The sequence below is a fragment of the Bison bison genome, unplaced genomic scaffold (genome assembly GCF_000754665.1).
Source record: "Bison bison bison isolate TAMUID 2011002044 unplaced genomic scaffold, Bison_UMD1.0 scf7180017864388, whole genome shotgun sequence".
NCBI lineage: Eukaryota > Metazoa > Chordata > Mammalia > Artiodactyla > Bovidae > Bison > Bison bison.
In genome coordinates, this window is record NW_011494960.1 from 3,390,684 (window position 1) to 3,411,588 (window position 20,905).

The 20,905-nt window shown below is 39.4% G+C and overlaps 1 protein-coding gene across 1 annotated transcript in view; it reads right to left on the reverse strand.

The window, feature by feature from the left end:
• Positions 1–20,905, reverse strand: part of NELL1 (NEL-like 1 (chicken)) — a 1,067,650-nt gene that overhangs the window by 228,507 nt on the left and 818,238 nt on the right. The window contains exon 15 of the mRNA XM_010858409.1: positions 17,712–17,807. Within this exon, the coding sequence (XP_010856711.1) occupies positions 17,712–17,807 (96 nt within the window). The remainder of the gene's footprint in view (positions 1–17,711; positions 17,808–20,905) is intronic.

Here is a 20,905-nt window from a genome sequence, read left to right on the forward strand (position 1 = left end):
GTATGGCTTGTTAATTACTGATGCTTTGATGACAAGCACTGGGGCAAAACTTCATTTACCTGCTGAAGAAATTTTCATCATCAGGTACATGCGAGTGAAAAATGCTTCTGCCAAAACTTGCAACAATATTCTCCTAGAATTGAAGAGGGTGCTGAAAAGATACTTAAGGTCTGTGAGAATTGACCTGGTCTCTCTAGACTAGAAGTCATCTCAGCTAGTGTTATCTTTACTCCTCTAATCAATATATTCTCATAGTTGGTTGATTTTGAGGATTGCTGTTTCTTTTTTTATTATTATTTTTTCAGGTTCTCATCTTTGAGACTTTGATTCAGGTGTTGTTTTCAGAGAGGCCAGTGTAATTTCTACCCATGTCAAAAACTAGATTTATGCTCTTAATATTTTATGCCTTTCAAAGTTTTATGTTGTAACATGACCTGTGATATTTCTCATACAGTGTTAAATAATGGTGGAATTACTATGACTAGAATAATAGAAGAGATTCCACTCTGTCATGAAGAAATTTCTCCACAATCACCGATACCATTTTAGTGGGTGAAGTGAGCTCTAAAAACTGAATGAGTGATTTCAGTAGGAGTGAAAAAGAAATATTCCTTAGGTCTTTTACCCAAGGGACCAAAACAGAATTTTTCTTTCCATGTGTTTTACTTGGCCAAATATAGATTTGAAAGTTAGAAAGAACATTCTTGTTACCAATTCTCTAAAATCATTTCATAATCTGCTTGATCTCTCCCAGAAGGGATACTTGACTTTCCTGAATGTGATTAAGTTTCAATTCAAACCACCTCACTTTTATTTCAAACAGAATTCTTCTCACCTCAAAATCTCATTCACCAGAAGCTCAAGGAATTCTGATTAGTTTCAAAGAGAGGGCAGATACGAAGATGCTAAAGCAGTCAGTCACTCTAGACATCTCTTCTCATTGTTAATCTTCTGGATTTCTCTTATATCCTGCTCACTTTCCAGTAAAGCTGCCTGCATTTTCCCATCCAGCACACTTTTCATGAGGAATTTTCCCACCCTGCTGCTGCTGCTGCTCCTAAGTTGCTTAAGTCGTGTCCGACTCTGTGTGACCCCATAGATGGCAGCCCACCAGGCTCCCCCGTCCCTGGGATTCTCCAGGCAAGAACACTGGAATGGGTTGCCGTTTCTTTGTCCAATGCATGAAAGTGAAAAGTGAAAGTGAAATCGCTCAGTTGTGTCCGACTCTTAGCAACCCCATGGACTGTAGCCCGCCAGGCTCCTCCATCCATGGGACTTTCCAGGCAAGACTACTGGAGTGGGGTGCCATTGCCTTCTCCTTTCCCACCCTAACTTCTTCCAAATAAAATTGTGAAGTGTATTTTAATTCTCCCCAACTCATTTAATTCCTCTTGTGTGTATCTATGCAAGATGTCCTCATCACTTCTAAACAAATCAACATCATCTGGGTCCTGTTACAATTGGTGGCCTAGTAACCAACACACAAGAAATTGGTAATTTTTTTTCCTTCTGAGTAGGGGTTGTTGCTGCTGCTGCTGCTAAGTCGCTTCAGTCATGTCCGACTCTGTGTGACCCCATATACGGCGGCCCAGCAGGCTCCCCCGTCCCTGGGATTCTCCAGGCAAGAACACTGGAGTGGGTTGCCATTTCCTTCTCCAATGCATGAAAGTGAAAAGTGAAAGGGAAGTTCTCAGTTGAGTATGGGCACTTACAGCTGAAGAATAGATAGAAAGACTTCCAACTTATCTCCTTAACTAAATTTTTAGATTATCTGAATCGCATAACATATAAACATTACCTCTGAAACATACAAATACTTAAAATTTGGTGACTCTTAGGAGTCTACTCTGGGTGACAATAGTAGGAAATGATATTATAAAATCATGCAATTTCTGTTATATGTTAGTTAATGGGTCTTCTCTCTCAAGACACAAAATCAATTAACCCAGGTACAAAACACTCCCTTTAAGATGGTTTTGCATTGAAAATTTCAGCGTGAATTCTTCTCACAACCTTATTATATTTAAGAATAGCTCTGTCAATGAGTCTCAGAAGAATATTTCTCTACATAAAACTCTAAAGAATAGACAAAATATATATACAGATGAGTTCTGCATGTTATTTATGCTAATATTCTATGACAGATGGTATAACACAGTTGGAAAACACACACACACACACACACAGATCTGAGAAGCCAGAAGCCCTTGGTTTGAATTCCAGTTTCCCCATGCTTATTAGCACTTAACCTTAGGTGATTTTCTTACATTTTCTAGGCTTGATTTCTTGATTGCAAATTGGAAATGAGAATAATGTCTAATCCTGTAGATTGCATGTGAGCATTAAACGCATTAACTTATGTAAATTGCTTGGAACAATCTTGACAAAGGCAAGGTACTCAAAAAGTGGTTGACATCTTGCCTACATGTGTCTTTGCATACAGATGACTTCTATTCTGATGGTTATCACTATAATTTCATCCAGACTGTTCTACTCTGCCCAGGCCTTGGCTGGATTCCATTCTATTGACCGTACCATTGAAAGCAGACACTCTTCAATACCTATACCTGAGAGGGCACCTTACTGTGAATGGTTCTACTGGGTCAGGATGTAAAATTACCCGCCAGTCTTCCCAACATCCCACCACACTAACACAAACAGTCCATGTTGAAAAGTTGAAATCAACTACTTCTTAGTCGAACAATTGATGCTTTCGAACTGTGGCTCTGGAGAAGACTCTTGAGAGTTCCTTGGACTGCAAGGAGATCAAACCAGTCAATTCTAAAGGAAATCAACCCTGAATATTTATTGGAAGGACTGATGCTGAAACTGAAACTCCTTACTTTGGCATTGGAAAAGACCCTGATGCTGGATGGCAAAAGGAGAGGGGGAGACAGAGGATGAGATGGTTTGATAGCATCAGCAACTCAATGGAGATGAATCTGAGCAAACTCCAGGAAATAGTGGAGGACAGAGGAGCCTGGCATGCTGCGGTCCAAGGGGTCGCAAGGAGTCTGACATGACTTGGTGACTGAACAACAACAATTTCATAGTCAGGTGATTCTCAATGGCTCCTCCATATTATATTGTTCTTCCCATCACTTCTCCATCTTAACCTCAGGAATCCTTTATACTGTTTCTGTGAGATTTCCCCCATCTACCTTACTAGAATGTAAGTATACCTGAGGGTTAAAGCAATTCTTACTTGTTTCTGTAATACCAGCCATCTCTTGATGACTAAATGTTGTGAATATCAGGCACACCACAAATATATTATTAAAAAGCACATGTTCTTTTTAAAATGAATTTATTTCTGGAGTCATGAAGCAAGGCTATTGTCTAAATAACTTGTTCATCAGTCACAGAATTTCTTCGAGCTTTATTTTCTATTCAGTACTATTTGCAGTTTAACTTCTATTTTTTCATTGAACAAAGTACATTCAATTGTAATTATCCTTCCCAAATTTAATTTTGCTCTTTTTTGCCCAAAGCTATCAATGCTTTTGACCCCAGGTCTTCTCATATTATTTTTTAGTTCTCCCTGGTATTTGTAACTCCACTAAGGGCCATCTATAGATTTAATTAACTTGTTGAATCCTCCTTCTTCCAGATCATTAATGAAGTTGTTAAATAAGTCTGAGTGCAGTGCTTATCTCTATGGTATCTTGATGGTCCTTCAACCCCAATTATGTACTACATTTCCCTCTGCCGTTTCCTCTTATTTATATTCCCTTAGTCATTTCTCAAACCATTGAAAGGCCTACTTCCAAATCATTTGAAATTACATTTCAAATGAAATTTCATATGAAATAGCTCTTGGATTTTTTTAAAACCTGACTTAACTATCCTTAGTGGAAAGGCAATTTATGGCCCCAATTTTCATAACATCCTGAGAATTTAAAGAAATAATTCAGTTAACATATTAAATAATGCTCTATTGGTCTTTGAAATTAGATAGATACTCTACTTCCAAAGGGGAAATGTCTACCTTTCCAGGAAGCTTCTTCTAATATTTTTTTAGAGAGAATAATTGTCATGATATATAAATTAAATTACATCCCTTCCCCCAATCTTCTCTATTCTGAAAGAGAAATATATTTTATATCCTCCAATGCCTCATTCTTTCATTCTACTATTATTATATATACATTTCATCCATGGTTTATTTTGATTTTTCATCTATGAGTCAGAAACAATTTTAGAATTGAGGAGCTTAGTTCCAACTAAAGTTGCTAGATTAAATACTCACATCTCCCACTCCTTTCTCCATGAAACAGTAATAAAATAATATTAAAGGCACGTTATGAAGGACATAACCCTCAAAAGCAAAGGACATTGGAGAAGAGTCACGAGCAATAGAATTCTGGAAGCTAAAAAAGAGATGGATGAGAGTTAACTAACTCCCTCAGAAGGCCTAAGAAAAATGATTCATAACCTGCAGTGGAGAAGACAGAAGAAGCCAGAAAGCAACGTGATTTACACCACAGAACACCGGAAGTGGTTGCATCAGCTGTCTCTGAAACTGCAGGGAATAGTGAGGCTAAGAGAAGAAAACTAATTGGAAAGATAAGTAATCAATTAAGATTCCTCAGAGATGCTCCCTCACCTCAGCCAGACTCCTGGCCTTCCTCCTGCCCCAGCAAAGACTGCAGTTTCCTTCTCAGCAGAAGGTACCACAGAAACCAGAAGGCAGCTGAGAGCAGAGACATTGCACGAAAAACAAGGGGATTCCGTGGAAATACATATACTGAGTTCTGAAACCCTTTGCCTTATCTATCCCACCTGGCTCTTACAATGCTAGCATCCAAGTATAATTCTTTCAGAAATGTCACTGATCGCTTCCATTAGACTGGAAGGATCTTCTCAAAAAATCTCAATTGCTCAAAAGAATAAACTTAAAATCATTTATCAATATTACACATAGGTAAACTGAGTTTTCAACCAACTTCTAACACATCATTCATAAAAATGCACAGATAGCTAAGGTTACAAGATGTTTGAGAAAATATTTATGAAGAAAAGCTGCAGTTGAAACTGAAGTGAACAAGGGAAGATGGGGGCTGGAAATGGTGGGAGGAGAAAGAAAGGTGGAGAAAGAGAAGCAAAGAGTTCCAAATACTGCCCAGGTCTCTCTGGGCAGAGACCTGCAGTAGGATCACAGCTTTGAGAAAAATCTAAAAAAAAAAAAAAATCAGTGTGGGAAAAATTCAAGATATTGATTATAACTTGAAATAGGAAAGGGACTCACGGGGAGAGTCCAGGTTGGAGTTTACACCAAGAGGTGCCGGAAACCATTTCACGTTTTTCATCGAGAAAAGGATTTGATTATATTTGCCTTTTATAGGGATTAGACTATGAAACAGAAAGAACACTCTTTCATGAAGAAAGAACAGGATGTGGGACCTGAAGACTTGCCCTCTGCTATCATTCCAAACAAAATCTAAATGATGATGGTTTCGACTAGGCAAAAGAATAGAGAAAAAACAAATAGATTGTGATGATTGATTGAATGGGAATACGAGGAGAAGAAAACCTCAAGGATAATTCTGATTACATATGATCTAAAAATACCAGGGATGAAGGTGTGTGATTGACAACAATAATTTTCTCATTCTTTCTAAGATATTATCTTGATGACAGTATTTTGGTTTTGTAGACTAATATAAAACTAAAAGAGATTCAAGTATCTTTATTCAAAAGATGTTTGAGCAACTGTTGTGTGCCAAGTGTTGCCCCAGTCCCTGGAAACACAGTGGCAATAAGACAAAAAAAACTCTTGCCCCATGGAGTTTATATTCTGGCCAGGTAGTTGGACCAGTCAAGAAAAGCATTACTGATGACAATACAACAGACAGAAAGGAAGAGCTATTTTAGTCAGGGCTGAGGGTCTTCCTGAGAAAGTAACACTTGAACACAAATCTGAATGATGTGAGGGAGCAGATCATGAAAATATTTAGGAGAAGAACATTTCAAACAACCAAACTATAAGGAAAATATAACAGGAAAACAAGGGATTCAAGTAAGGATGCTTGAAATCCACCCCCTGAATGGTGAGGACAGAGAAATAACAAGGAGAAGAGCTGAGAGCACGTCGAGTCATGTTGATCACTATAAAGATTTTTACTTTTACTAAGGAAATGGGGAGCCATGGAAGGTTTGAAGTAGAGAAATGACTGGATCTAATCTATGTTTCAGCATTATCGCCTTGACTACCATGTTATGATTACAAAGAGGAGACAGCTGTACAGCAGGGGACAGGAGAAGAGTTTGGAGGTTTTGGCCATAATCTATATTAAAGATAATGATGTCATGTGGAGAAGTGGTGGTAGTGATCATATGATGCTTGGATCCCAAATATATCTTGAAGGCAGAGCAAAGATTTAGATGTGCACTGCAAAAGAAAAAAGTCAAGGACAATTTCAAGATCTTGACCCAGAGAATGGGAAAGGGTAGATTTCATCACCAACTGGAATGAGGAAAACTATGGAAGGGATATTTTGAGAGGGAACAGATCAGGAGCATTCAAATAATTAGCTACCCTCAAAAATCAATCTTTTCCATTACAAGCACACCTTGTTATATGTACTTTGTTTTATTATGCTTTGCAGACATTGTCTTCTTTACAAATTGAAGGTGTGAGGCAACCCTGTGTCCAGCAAGCCTATTGGCATCATTTTTTTAAACTGCCTTTGCTTGCTCTATGTCTCTGTGTCACCTTCTGGCGAATCTCAAAATATTTCAGACTGTTTCATTACTGTTAAATTTGTTACAGTGATCCGTGATCAGTGATTTTTGTTCCCTTTGAAAATTGTTTTACTGAAGTATGGTTGATCTACAATGTTTTGTTAATACAGCTATTTTTTATGTTACCGCTACAACTCACTGAAGATGATAGAATTTTTGAGTAACAGAGTATTTTTAACTAAGATACATGCAGTGTTTTTTGAGATATAATGCTATTGCACACTTAGTGAATGTGTGCTCAGTCGCTTTAGCTGTGTCCAACTCTGTGACCCTATGGACTATAGCCTGCCAGGCTCCTCTGTCCCTGGGACTCTCCAGGCAAGAATACAGGAGCGGGTTGCCATGCCCTTCTCCAGGGGATCTTCCCCACCCAGAGACTGAACCTGGGTCTCCTGCGTCTTCTCTTTTGCAGGTGGATTCTTTACCACTGAGCCACTGGGGAAGCCCTGCACAGTCAGTAGACTACCGTATAGTGTCAAATAACTTCTATATGCACGGGGAAACCAAAAGACTTATGTGACTTGCTTAATTTTGATAGTCCCTTCATTGCAGTGGCCTGGAATTTGAACCTGCAGTATCTTTGAGGTACACCTGTACTTTAGTTAATATCAGATATTGGTAATCATTGGTAATATTCATTGGAAGGACTGATTCTGAAGCTGAAACTTCAATACTTTGGCCTTCTGATGAGATGAACTGACTCATTTGAGAAGACCTTGATGCTGAGAAAGATTGAAGGTGGGAGGAGAAGGGGATGACAGAGGATGAGATGGTTGGATGGCATCACCGACTCAATGGACATCATGAATTTGAGTAGGCTCCAGGAGTTGGTGATGGACAGGGAAGCCTGGCGTGTTGCAGTCCCTGGGGTCTCAAAGAGTTGGACATGACTGAGTGACTGAACTGAACTGGACTGATTGGTAATCAACACGTAAGTCTATATGTGTGTTGTAGGCAGAGATAAGATTAAGGCAGAAGCCATCAATAAGGTGCATTTCAGTGACCAGAGTAGTTTAGAATGAGCTGGGATTTGAAATGTCTGAGGAGGAGGAGGAGGAGGAGGAGATAAAGCTGGAGAGGCAGGCAGAGGTCCAATCATGGAGGTCTTTAGATACCATGCTGTGGAAGATGGACTTTATCTTAAGCACTGAGGAGGTACTGAAAGATTTTCTTAGCAAGATTAATAAAGTAATCTTCTAGAATCTCCCCTCATGGACTCAATCTTCTTGGCTAAAATTGCTGCCACACATAGATAACTTTAAGGTCTCTATAAAAATGGAGAATGCTTTAAAACCACATTAGTCTGCCAAGCTTGAAACTTCTTATCTTTTCAAACACCACCAAAATGAATGCATAGATACTGCTCTTTGATTCAACACATTTTGGACCCAAGGCAACATTTTCAGGCAACTACCTTTTCTAATCAGTGTATCCTGTTAGGAGAAAGTGATGCAAATTGCATGAGTTTATATTCTTTTTTGGTCAGGCTAGTGGCTTCAATCTGGTTTTTTCCACATGATCTACAGTGCATTAAGTATACTTGGATACAAACAATTCCTGGATACTAGTTACCAAGAAAAATTTGCAATTTCTGGGTTCCAGTTGGTCATATTTTCACAGAAGCCTGGATTTCCTTTCTGTTTAGCCATTGTGCTTCAAATTACAGGGGCTTTTGAATTTCCCAGGGCAGAGGATTAAAATGAGCCTACGAACTCAACTCCTGACTTTCACAGTTTAATACGTATGAGCTTGCCTGGAGGGGAGGAAAAACTGCTTGTCATCTAAATAGTCAGGAATTATTTTCTGCATTACTAACTAGACAGGTAATCCCTAATAGCTTTCATATATTTGATGGGGAATGTCAATTTATTAAAATGATTGGTGCCCTTCACTTTGCTTCCTGGGAGGCAAGCTGGGACAAAACTACTGGAAACACACAGAATTTCTATACAATAGTATTCTTATGAATGGTATGCTTGTTAATGACATTTTTCTCCTTCATCTTCAACATGATAAACATTCACTTAGGTCTCTTTTAAATGAGATTTCAACTGGAGTCATTATGACTTGTGATCCATAAAATGAAGAGACGGGACCATGTGAAATTTTGGGTCTTTGTGTATACTCATTCATATATTCATTTACTAAATATTTGTTGAATTCAAATGCAATAAGCTATTAAGACTGGACCTTTCCTTTGTTAGAGTTCTGATGCGTAATAATATGCCATGTTTCAAAGCTGAGTGCTAGACTACCTTTACAACACTCAAAAATCAGCTGTGCCTACATTAACTATTAACCACTCTCCAACTCTGTAAACAAAGACCTAGAAATTCAAGCAAGGGATGGCAATGAGGCCAGAAGTGAGGACTTGGTTAGAGAGAGCTACCTGGCATGCTTCCAGTTTCAGGTCACCCTCTCTTTTTTTTTCTCAGGAGCAAGAGGTAAGAATATCCACTGTAAACTCATCCCAGGGTGACAGTCTTCAAGCTTAATCTAGAAATATCCCCTCCATGGTTAGGTACTTGCTGCTGCTGCTAAGTCGCTTCAGTCGTGTCCGACTTTTTGCGACCCCAGAGATGGCAACCTACCAGGCTCCCCTGTCCCTGGGATTCTCCAGGCAAGAACACTGGAGTGGGTTGCCATTTCTTTCTCCAATGCATGAAAGTGAAAAGTGAAAGTGAAGTCGCTCAGTTGTGTCCGACCCTCAGCGACCCCATGGACTGCAGCCTTCCAGGCTCCTCCATCCATGGGATTTTCCAGGCAAGAGTACTGGAGTGGGGTGCCATTGCCTTCTCCGGGTTAGGTACCTAGCAAATGGTATTTGACTTCTGCTTTAAGAGTCTAAATGTTAATGCCTGGGTCTGAGGCTGCCTCGGTCATAAAGTAGAGAATTTAAAAAAAGAACACCTTAAGAGAGAATTTCGCTTGGAGTGAAGGAGGGGGAAAGTATCTCCTTTCCTGAAATCCTACAAAAGAGCTTCAGAGCATCACTGGAATCATGTTAATCTTGCAGAGCAAGGGAGCCACAAGAGAGAAGTGGCCTTTCACAAGCTCAGAGCTACAGAAAGATGAAAGGACTGTCATGCCAAGGGAACTTTATTTGGATGTCCCTCGTGACCAAAGACCCTCACCAGAGCACTTCACCAAAGACGAACTGGCAACTACATAGCTCTTATCCAGAGGGCCTCGATGCTACAAAACCACTGTACTGGATACAGGAGATCTTATTCTCTTTCCCACAAAATTATCTCACCTAGGGTAAGAGTCTTGACACATAGGCATTTTACAATACAATACTGAAAGAAAAAAGGCCAAGTGCCTCATCTCCGTACTGCAGACTTCTCAGACTGGCAGGCTGATGAGTGCAGTGTGCCAGGCACTGTACCACACGCTTTAAGTAGACTATCTCATTTCACCTCACAGTAATATTATACAGTAAGTAAAACTGCTAAAAATCCTGTTTGTAGTGGCAAACTGAGGCTTAGAAACATTGTATTACATATATATTACTGAATATTGAAAGTTGCTCAGTCATGTCTGTGGGACCAGACATGAATGGGACCCTGTGAACTATACAGTCCATGGAATTCTCCAGGCCAGAATACTGGAGTGGGTAGCCTGTCCCTTCTCCAGGGGGTCTTCCCAACCCAGGGATTGAACCCAGGTCTTCTGCATTGCAGGAGGATTCTTTACCAGCTGAGCCACATGGGAAGCCCATTACAAACACACACACACACACACACACACACATATATATATATATATATATAAAACCTCCTGAGAGTCCCTTGGACAGCAAGGAGATCAAACTAGTCAATCTTAAGGGAAATCAACCTTGAACACTCAGTGGAAGGGTTGATGCTGAAGCTGAAACTCCAGCATTTTGGTCATCTGATGCAAACAGTTGACACATGAGAAAAGTCCTGGACACTGCAAAGACTGAGGGCAGAAGGAGAAGGCATCAGAGGATGAGATGGCTGGATGGCATCACCGATGCAATGGCCATGAGTTTGAGCACACTCCGGGAGATGGTGAGGGACAGGGAGGCCTGACATGCTGTAGTCCATGGGGTCACAGAGTCAGACACGACTAGGTGACTGAACAACAGCAACATGGATAACCAATACCAATCCAATACCACAGATTCTGGTAAACACACTATACTATATGTGCATGCTCGGTCATGTCCAACTCTTGCAGCCTATGGAATGTAGCCTCCCAGGCTCCTCTTATCCATGGAATTTTTCAGACAAGAAAACTGGAATGGGTTTCCATTTTCCTCTTTGAGAGGGTCTTTCCCACCCAGGGATTGAACCTCCTTCTCCTGTGTCTCTTGCATTGGGAGGCATATTCTTTACTACGAGCGCCACCTGAGAATCCCTTGGCAAATAGTGGAGTCCAACTAAAATTGAGCTAAAATGACTGTAAAGACTGTGCTCTTACTCCTATTTTTATATATTTTTCTTCTCACCTTAGGTGCAACAAAGATGTTGAAAGGCATATATAAATCAGTGCGCATAATCAAGTGGGAGATTATGGTTTATTGCTCACAGAGGAACATAATTTATTTAGCCTTGCACATTATCTGTTATGTTTAATTGCCCTTGAAAGCAGGTAATGTGATCAAGAGGCAACAGATTATTGGCAAGTGTATAAAATCTGGATTCAGTCATTCATGGGTGAGAACCTCAATTCCACTACTGACTGGCTTGAGTAACACTTATACCCACCCTCATATATGTTCCCAAGGGTGGGACTAGCTTTTCCTCATAAGAAATAACAAGTGCAAAAGGTCTGGACTCATTATCCATGGGTAATAAGCTGACGCAAGTTTCACTTCACAGAGGCTAAATAATTCATGGTGGCAGATCTCACAGCAGAACACAGGTTTCTGTCCTTCCATCTAGAATTCTTTACACTCTCCCAGGCTGCATCTTTGTAGTCCAAATCATGGTTTGTGAACCAAAGGCAACGTTCCCTACAGTTATACTTGAAATAACTTGAAAATTTGCTCTGTACTATGGAGATGAGAATGAAAAATGGTTTCAGGTATTTTTCCAGATGTCTGAAACCCTGTAAAATGGTAAGCCTGGCAGGACCATGAAGAGGGTTTTCAAATAGCTCCAAGGAGTTCTGAGCGTTCAGAGCTCCATTTTGGAGCCATAGAGAAGTGCATCAGATCTTTAACTCAATATCTCCATCACAGCTGGAAAACTAATATGGAGTGGATGGAATTAAGATGAGGAGGGGAGTAAGATACTAGAAGTTCAGCAACTGAACCCAAGACTGAGCTACTTTAAATATGAATGACCTTAGTGTTAGCAGAGGTGGACTCCTCCCAGCCTCCACTGCAATGCCTCTCCTCTGTCATTCTCTTTTTTCCTGGAAATATTCACTGCAGGGAATAGTTCTCAAACAGATTTATACTCATATCACCTTAATAAAAATGTTAAGAGTATCTACATCCATCCTCGATGGGTTCAATTGGGTGGGCAAACTCTCAACTCCTGGTTTGTTTCATTCATTTGATTAGTCACTAAGTTGTGTCTGACTCTTTGTGACCCCATGAACCATAGCCACCAGGCTTCTCTGTTCGTGGGATTCCCCAAGCAAGAATACTGGAGTGGGTAAGAATTCCCTTCTCCAAGGGATCTTCCTGACCCAGGGATTGAACCCACCACATTGGCAGGGGAGTTCTTTACCACTGAGCTACCTGAGAAACCCAACTCCAGGTACTTCTTTTTATATGATGTCACAGAAGTCCTGCTTACTCTTTCCTGGGCATCTATTAGCTACATAACAATAGCGCAACATTAATAATAGAAGCCTCCATTTGCTGAGCATGCATCATGTATGTGCCATATAACCTGAGAAAACTCACCCTGAGAAAAGTTAAATAACTCTCTAACTGCTATGAATTTGCACTCATTCTCCTCCCAAATGCCCTGCCCATGGTCCTGTGATACCCTGCAAGAAAATATTCTCTTCTCCATTTAGAAAATGGAGTTATTATCCACACTCGAAAAGATTCAAACATGTTCTCCAAAACAAAGTTGGGCAGAGTGATAGCAAATAAATGAAGAATTTGCCTGCAGTGCAGGAGTCTCAGGACATGGGTTCTATCCCTGGGTCAGGAAGATCCCCTGGAGGAGGGCATGGCAACCCACTCCAGTATCCTTGCCTGGAGAGTCCCATGAACAGAGGAGCTTGGCGGGTTGCAGTCCATGGGGTTGCAAAAGTCAAATACGACTGAAGTGACTTAGCATGAACACTTGGTAGAGTTCCATCAAAATTGAGGCAAAATTTAAAATTTGGAAGAATAGACAAATTACTGTTTCTGACCATTCTTTTTACTTGGTAGATGGACCATATGCTCAAGGTAAACTATTGCCCTCTGTCTACCTACCTACAGGGTTCTGAAGCACAGGGAAAGAATAGAATAATTATCCTGCAGAAAGTCATTTTCCTTTAGGAAAGGCAAAACGTCGACAGTCTCTGAGAAAAATGAAGATCCTTTTCATGAGTTTTAAGTTTTCTTTATGTTAATCTTTTAAAAAATCATTTATTATAAACATAATTTATAATTATTGTAGAAAATTAGAAATTTCATATAAACTAAATAGAAAAAAGCAACCCCTAGAATTAATATCACAAATGGACAATGCTATTCAACTTCTTCGCTATTTATTAATTTTCAAGAAATAGACTCATAGATACAGGGAACAAACTAGTGGTTCCCCAGTGGGAGAGAATTGGGGCAAGGGCAGGAAAGGTAAAGGAGATTTAAAGGTACAAACCACTAGGTATAAAATAAATGAATGACCAAAACGATCTCCAGCACAGAGAATACAGTCAATATTTTATAGTAGCTTTGTATGGAGTAGTTTATCAATATGTCAAATTACTATGCTGCGCAACTGAAACCAATAAAACATTGTAAATCAGCTATACTTCAAAAAAAAAAAAAAAAGAATTTTCTAATTACAGCAAACCTAAAGTAATTCTAAAAATCCTGAAGAAATGCTTTACAAAATGTGTTCTGTCTCTTAGAAAAGCTTATAATTTTATTAGTAGACAGACAGATATATATATTTAAAAGTGCTACATCTATTTCAGAACTTGTCAGGACGGGTGACTCTGCCTCCCTGGGGTATTTGACAATGTCAGGAGACATCTTCGATTGAACGGCTCGGGGTAGGTTCCTAATGGTGTTTAGTGGGTAGAGTCCAGCGATGCGGCTAAAAATCCAACAATGCATAGGACAGCCCTCTGAAACAAAGAATTATCTGTCCAAAATGTTAATAACGTCAAGGTGAAGAACCCATTCACTAGACAAGCTTGACAACTGAGGTTGAATCTCTTTGTTGCTTGCAACTTTATTTCATAGAGGAGGATACTATGCTATTTTACGGTAAGTAACATATCTCTGAATTTAGTATAACTCTTTGATATTATATTTGAGAAGTCTCTAGGACAACTTTGGATTGTTTCATCTGGTCCTCTGTTCGGCTACATCAGTGTGGCATGATATCCTTTTAGCTCTCTAGGATGACAAAGAGATTTCACTCATGGACCTTTTCCATCCTGAGAGTAATACAAATACTCTTCCTAGGTCTCCACTCATCTCTCTGTACACATCGCCATGTTAGATTTGAAACCAAGTCAAGACCAAGCGCACAGAGAAGGATCAAAGGGTAGGAGAGAGGAGGGAACACAGGACGTTGTCCAGAAACCAAGGCAGGTGAAGTGTTTGCTTATCTTGAGTGGGGTGATGAAAAGTTTAAGTTTACTAAAATCTTATCAGTATAAAATAAATGCAGAGCTGTTCATCTCTGTGTTACACATCAAACATGAGTGTGATTTTCAACTTCATTATATTTCAGATACGCATTTTATGATTTAGTTGAATACACTTGAATTCTGAAAGGCTATCACAAACAATGAATAAAGCCAACAACAGGAGGCAAGGGCAAAGAAAATATTTTAAAAACTAAACATAAGTAGATTCTAAATAGCTCAAATGGGACCATTTAATTAGCCATAAAATTAAAATCAAATAAAACATTTAGTGTAATCATGCCATAAGACATTGACAATGCATTTACATTTCTCCTTTGCACCTGTGTCTCACCACATCTAGCATCACTATTCAAAGGCAAGTGGAATTATTTAATGTTTACTGCTAATAGTGAGCATGGCAAAATAATTCCAACATGATACGATGCAGTTTTTAAAGAGTCCCATAATTCACATAGATCCCTTGCACATAATCGATTGGAAAAATATGTACTTTATCCAAAAGATCTCCTGGAATTAGAATACTGGTCAATATGGTTTTGCTACAAATGGAAGTTAATATCACATATATAGAAACCTTATTCTATTTTTTTTTTCTTTACTGCAACTGTATACATTTTCAAGAGTAAGTAATTCTCAATCTCTACTTTAATATTCTTCTAAGAACCTATAACCTGCCAATGTCTGTCTGTCTTTTGCCTCTGGTCTTGATTTTCTCCTTTACCTTGATATTTTCTGTTCCACATTATGGACCAGAATGTAAGTACTGATTCAATCAGCCACTTATTGAGGAGAGGAAAGTACAGAGGTCAAATCAGCAAGCCATGAGAAACCATAATTAATTCTTCCTGGGCTGACACTGACTCAGCTCTGGTCTAAGATCAATGCTGTCCTCCAATTCTTTATGAAGTAAAAAGAAGAACTGCACAGTGGATTCTCTGGTTAAATATCACCGTGACAATATAATAATGACTGGTTTATAACAAGCAAACTGAGGTGCTTGATGAAAGTATAAATTCATGGACCCTCCCCGACATATTCACCAGGAACCCAGATTTTATAGGAAGTTCATGCATTATCCCTTTGGAACACACGCAAGGGTTTATAATGTAGTTTGTGGAAGACAAGTTGAGTTTTATTCTCAATTCTAATACTGACTCCATAGAACTGCAGAAGTTACTTAATCTACCCACGCTTTTATCTGCCATCTACAAAGTGGGCATAATAATGTCTATCTCTTTTGTTTGTTCTAAATACTAAAATACTCCCTTAAAAGACATAATGCATAATTAGCACATGATAAATGGTATATCATTAGTAATATTAAAAATCCATCATCAACAATATTATATCATCATCACCATTCTGTCTCCATTAATTCCTATATTCTATAATGATTTAAGAAACGCATAGCAGTTTTAGAGCAAATAATGAGGAAGTTTTACTTTAATGGCTTTTATTTTTTTAATTTTGCTGTTGCTAAGTCATTTCAGTTGTGTCCGACTCTGTGCGACCCCATAGACAGCAGTCCATAGGCTCCACTGTCCCTGGGATCCTCCAGGCAAGAACACTGGAGTGGGTTGCCATTTCCTTCTCTGATGCATGAAAGTGAAAAGTGAAAGTGAAGTCGCTCAGTCGTGTCCTACTTTTAGCGACCCCATGGACCACAGCCCACGAGCCTCCTCCGTCCATGGGATTCTCCAGGCAAGAGTACTGGAGTGGGGTGCCATCGCCTTCTCCGTTTATTTTAGAAAACCTAATTAAAATCTGATGTACTACAATAAGGGCCTATGGGCTAAGCTCCTTTGCTTTTGACAAGAATCCTTCAGTTCCACATGGCAATTCTCGTCTGCTCAGAGGCAGAACTTGGCTCTTTTATAAGTCTTTTTTAAAAGACAAGTCAAGTAACTTTTACTTAATAAATATGATCTAATTTGTTGATAATTATCACAAAACATGGGAACAATAATACACATTGTAGATTTCCTTGTTGAATAATGTATGTAGTTAAATTTTGACTCTTTTTAAAAGGATCAGGCTGCGTTAGAAATACACAGGCAGTACAATGTAATATGTCAAACAAGTTGGGGGATAATAAACATGCTAATTTAAAAAATTAGCATCTAAATTCAGAAACCTTTAACATGAAGGAAAGGAAGCAAGAGCTTTGCACAGATCTTTGGCATTAGATGAAAACATACTCCCCTCATCTAATAAAAAGCATGGTGACCACAGCATTATATTTCTGTTTTTCTAAGCTGTACTGTGAGAATGTCCAGTTGAGTGTGATATTCCAGACTTAGAAAAACATAACACAGTGATTTTAGCCTAATGAAACTCATGGGGAAATACACTGAAATATTCACTTTCACAAGGCATAAACAAACCTCTTGTTTGCACTGATACATACATACTGGTACATTGGCATTGAATACCAATTTCATTAACATACAGGAGGACTTCTTCAATTGATAAAAGAACTGGATTTCACCAAATACTGCCCAGTGTAAATACTACATTTATAGAAAGCTGCACATAACGGACTCTTATTAATAGTAACTGGCTTATAATATCAGGTCCATGAATGATAACGTTCTTAGTAAACCACTGTTAGAATAAAATCGCAAGCACACCAATAAACCTGCTGCTGGAGTTATTTAATGCGCTATTACTCAAGGAGTATGTGGTTTGAATTTACATTCCGTGGACACAGCAGATTGTTACAGCTCTAGTGGTTGCCTGTGTTGCTACCCAATAGATGATAAGTGGGGCAGGTCAGTTCCTCAGGCTTTATATCTGCTGCTGCTGCTGCTAAGTCACTTCATTCATGTCCTACTCTGTGCAACCCGAGATGGCAGCCCACCAGGCTCCCCTGTCCCTGGGATTCTCCAGGTGAGAACACTGAAGTGGGTTGCCATTTCCTTCTCCAGGCTTTATATCTAATTAGTACTAAAATGCACACTGCAAATGGTAGCAGGGAAAAGATTCGACTTTGCTAAATTAGACACAGTGGAGAGAGGGCAGATGAAGTTCTGTTTTCAGAGGGAGGATGTCTATGACACAGTAATCAAAAGGTACTCAGCTTTGGGAGAGCCGCATCCACCAACACGATGCAATGTATCAGGTCAATCCACAGTACTACAGTCCTAGAGAAAGAGCTTCCTTACCTTTCTCGCAGTGGCTTCCTGTGAACCCAGAAGGACAGATACATTTGTTGGGAGCCATGCATGTTCCACCGTATCTGCAGCCTTCTTCACAGAATGCTGTCACAAAAAAAAAAAAAAAGAGAGAGAGAGAGAGAGATTTCTCTTAGATAAAACAGCAATAAGGAAATTCATAGTAAATAGCTGCTGCTGCTGCCAAGTCGCTTCAATCATGTCCGACTCTGTGCGACCCCAGAGATGATAGCCCACCAGGCTCCCCCGTCCCTGGGATTCTCCGGGAAAGAACAATGGAGTGGGATGCCATTTCCTTCTCCAGTGCATGAAAGTGAAAGTGAAGTCACTCAGTCGTGTCCGACTCCTAGCGACTCCATAGACTGCAGCCTACCAGGCTCCTTCATCCATGGGATTTGCCAGGCAAGAGTACTGGAGTGAGTTGCCATTGCCTTCTCCGATAGTAAACAGCAGGGTTATTGAAACAATTCTTTGTTACACAGGGAATACATATCATTGGTGACACATGTAAAAGTTTCAGTATACAAAAAACAAATAAATATAATAATACCTATTTCACTTTTACATACAATCCATTGAAATAATGGATGTAAAGTACTTGATGCTAAACAGGAGCTAGTATGAAGAGGCATTAGGATTGCTGTTAATATGACTATTGATACACTTGAAATCAAAGAATATATTGAAGAACTAGAAAAACAGAGTTGGGATAAAGATGAAGGCATTTAATATATTATTTTATAGATACTCTTTTTACTATGCATTTTTATTACAATAAAAACATTTTTACATTGTTAAACTATTTTCAGTAGTCAATACAATTTCTAAAAACATAATAAAGTTAACTAATTGCTTAATTTTGAATATTTAAGATGTTTCCAACATTTCTATAATAAAAACAATGTCCTGTCCTTATAGAAAAAAATGCATAACATGTTTTGAATTATTCCTTTAGGGAAAATGCCTCAATGGAAACATGCTAAAGATGGGTGGACTTCACTTAGCTTTTTGATAAGAATTGTGAAGTCATCCTAACCCCATCTCAACACTACCCTGCTAACCTTCCCAGACCAGATTACACACTAGCAGAGCATAGCCCATAAAACTTTCCTCTGAAGTATTAAAAATAAATTTTATTTATGAATAATTGGTCATCATCACCTCTTCCATCAATTAGATTGCAAGACCAATCATCAGTTCAGTTAAGTTCATTCACTCAGTCGTGTCCAGCTCTTTGTGATCCCATGAATCGCAGCACAACAGGCCTCCCTGTCCATCACCAATTCCCGGAGTTCACTCAAACTCATGTCCATAGAGCCGGTAATACCATCCAGTCCTCTCATCCTCTGTCGTCCCCTTCTCCTTCTGCCCCCAATCCCTCCCAGCATCAGAGTCTTTCCCAATGAGTCAACACTTTGCATGAGGTAGCCAAAGTATTGGAGTTACAGCTTTACCATCAGTCCTTCCAATGAACACCCAGGGCTGATCTCATTTAGAATGGACTGGTTGGATCTCCTTGCAGTCCAAGGGACTCTCAAGAGTCTTTTCCAACACCACAGTTCAAAAGCATCAATTCTTCAGCATTCAACTTTCTTCACAGTCCAACTCTCACATCCATACATGACTAATGGAAAAACCATAGCCTTGACTAGATGGACCTTTGTTGGCAAAGTAATGTCTGCTTTTGAATATGCTATCTAGGTTGGTCATAACTTTCCTTCCAAGGAGTAAGCATCTTTTAATTTCATGGCTTCAATCACCATCTGCAGTGATTTAGGAGCCCCCCCCCAAAAAAAAAAATTAAGGTTGACACTGTTTCCACTGTTTCCCCATCTATTTCCCATGAAGTGATGGGACCAGATGCCATGATCTTCATTTTCTGAATGTTAAGCTTTAAGCCAACTTTTTCACTCTCCTCTTTCACTTTCATCAAGAGGCTTTTTAGTTCCTCTTCACTTTCTGTCATAAGGGTGGTGTCATCTGCATATCTGAGGTTACTGATATTTCTCCCGGCAATCTTGATTATAGCTTGTGCATCTACAATGGACTGGAATGGGTAAATTTAATTCAGATGACCATTATATCTACTACTGTGGGCAGGAATCCCTTAGAAGAAATGGAGTAGCCATTATGGTCAACAAAAGAGTCCAAAATGCAGTACTTGGATGCAATCTCAAAAATGACAGATGATCTCTGTTCGTTTCCAAGGCAAACCATTCAATATCACAGTAATCCAAGACTATGCCCCAACCAGTAATGGTGAAGAAGCTGAAGTTCAACGGTTCTATGAAGACCTACAAGACCTTTTAGAACTAACAACCCCAAAAGATGTCCTTTTCATTATAGGTGACTGGAATGCAAAAGCAGGAAGTCAAGAAATACCTGGAGTGATGGGCAAATTTGATCTCGGAATATGGAATGAAGCAGAGCAAAGGCTAATAGAGTTTTGCCAAGAGAATGCACTGGTCATGGCAAACATGCTCTTCCAACAACACAAGAGAAGACTCTATACATGGACATCACCAGATGGTCAACACCGAAATCAGATTGATTATATTCTTTGCAGCCAAAGATGGAGAAGCTCTATACAGTCAGCACAAACAAGACCAGGAGCTGACTGTGGCTCAGATCAGGAACTCCTTATTGCCAAATTCAGACTTACATTGAAGAAAGTAGGGAAAACCACTAGACCACTCAGGTATGACCTAAATCTGTATGCAGGTCAGGAAGCAACAGTTAGAACTGGACATGGAACAACAGACTGGTTCCAAATAGGAAAAGGAGTACGTCAAGGCTGTATATTGTCACCCTGCTTATTTAACTTATATGCAGAGTACATCATGAGAAAAGCTGGACTGGAAGAAACACAAGCTGGAATCAAGATTGCCGGGAGAAATATCGAAAACCTCAGATATGCAGATGACACACCTTATGGCAGAAAGTGAAGAGGAACTCAAAAGCCTCTTGATGAAAGTGAAAGTGGAGAGTGAAAAAGTTGGCTTAAAGCTCAGCATTCAGAAAATGAAGATCATTGCATCCGGTCCCATCACTTCATGGGAAATAGATGGGGAAACAGTGTCAGACTTTATTTTGCTGGGCTCCAAAATCACTGCAGGTGGTGACTGCAGCCATGAAATTAAAAGACGCTTACTCCTTGGAAGGAAAGTTAAGACCAACCTAGACAG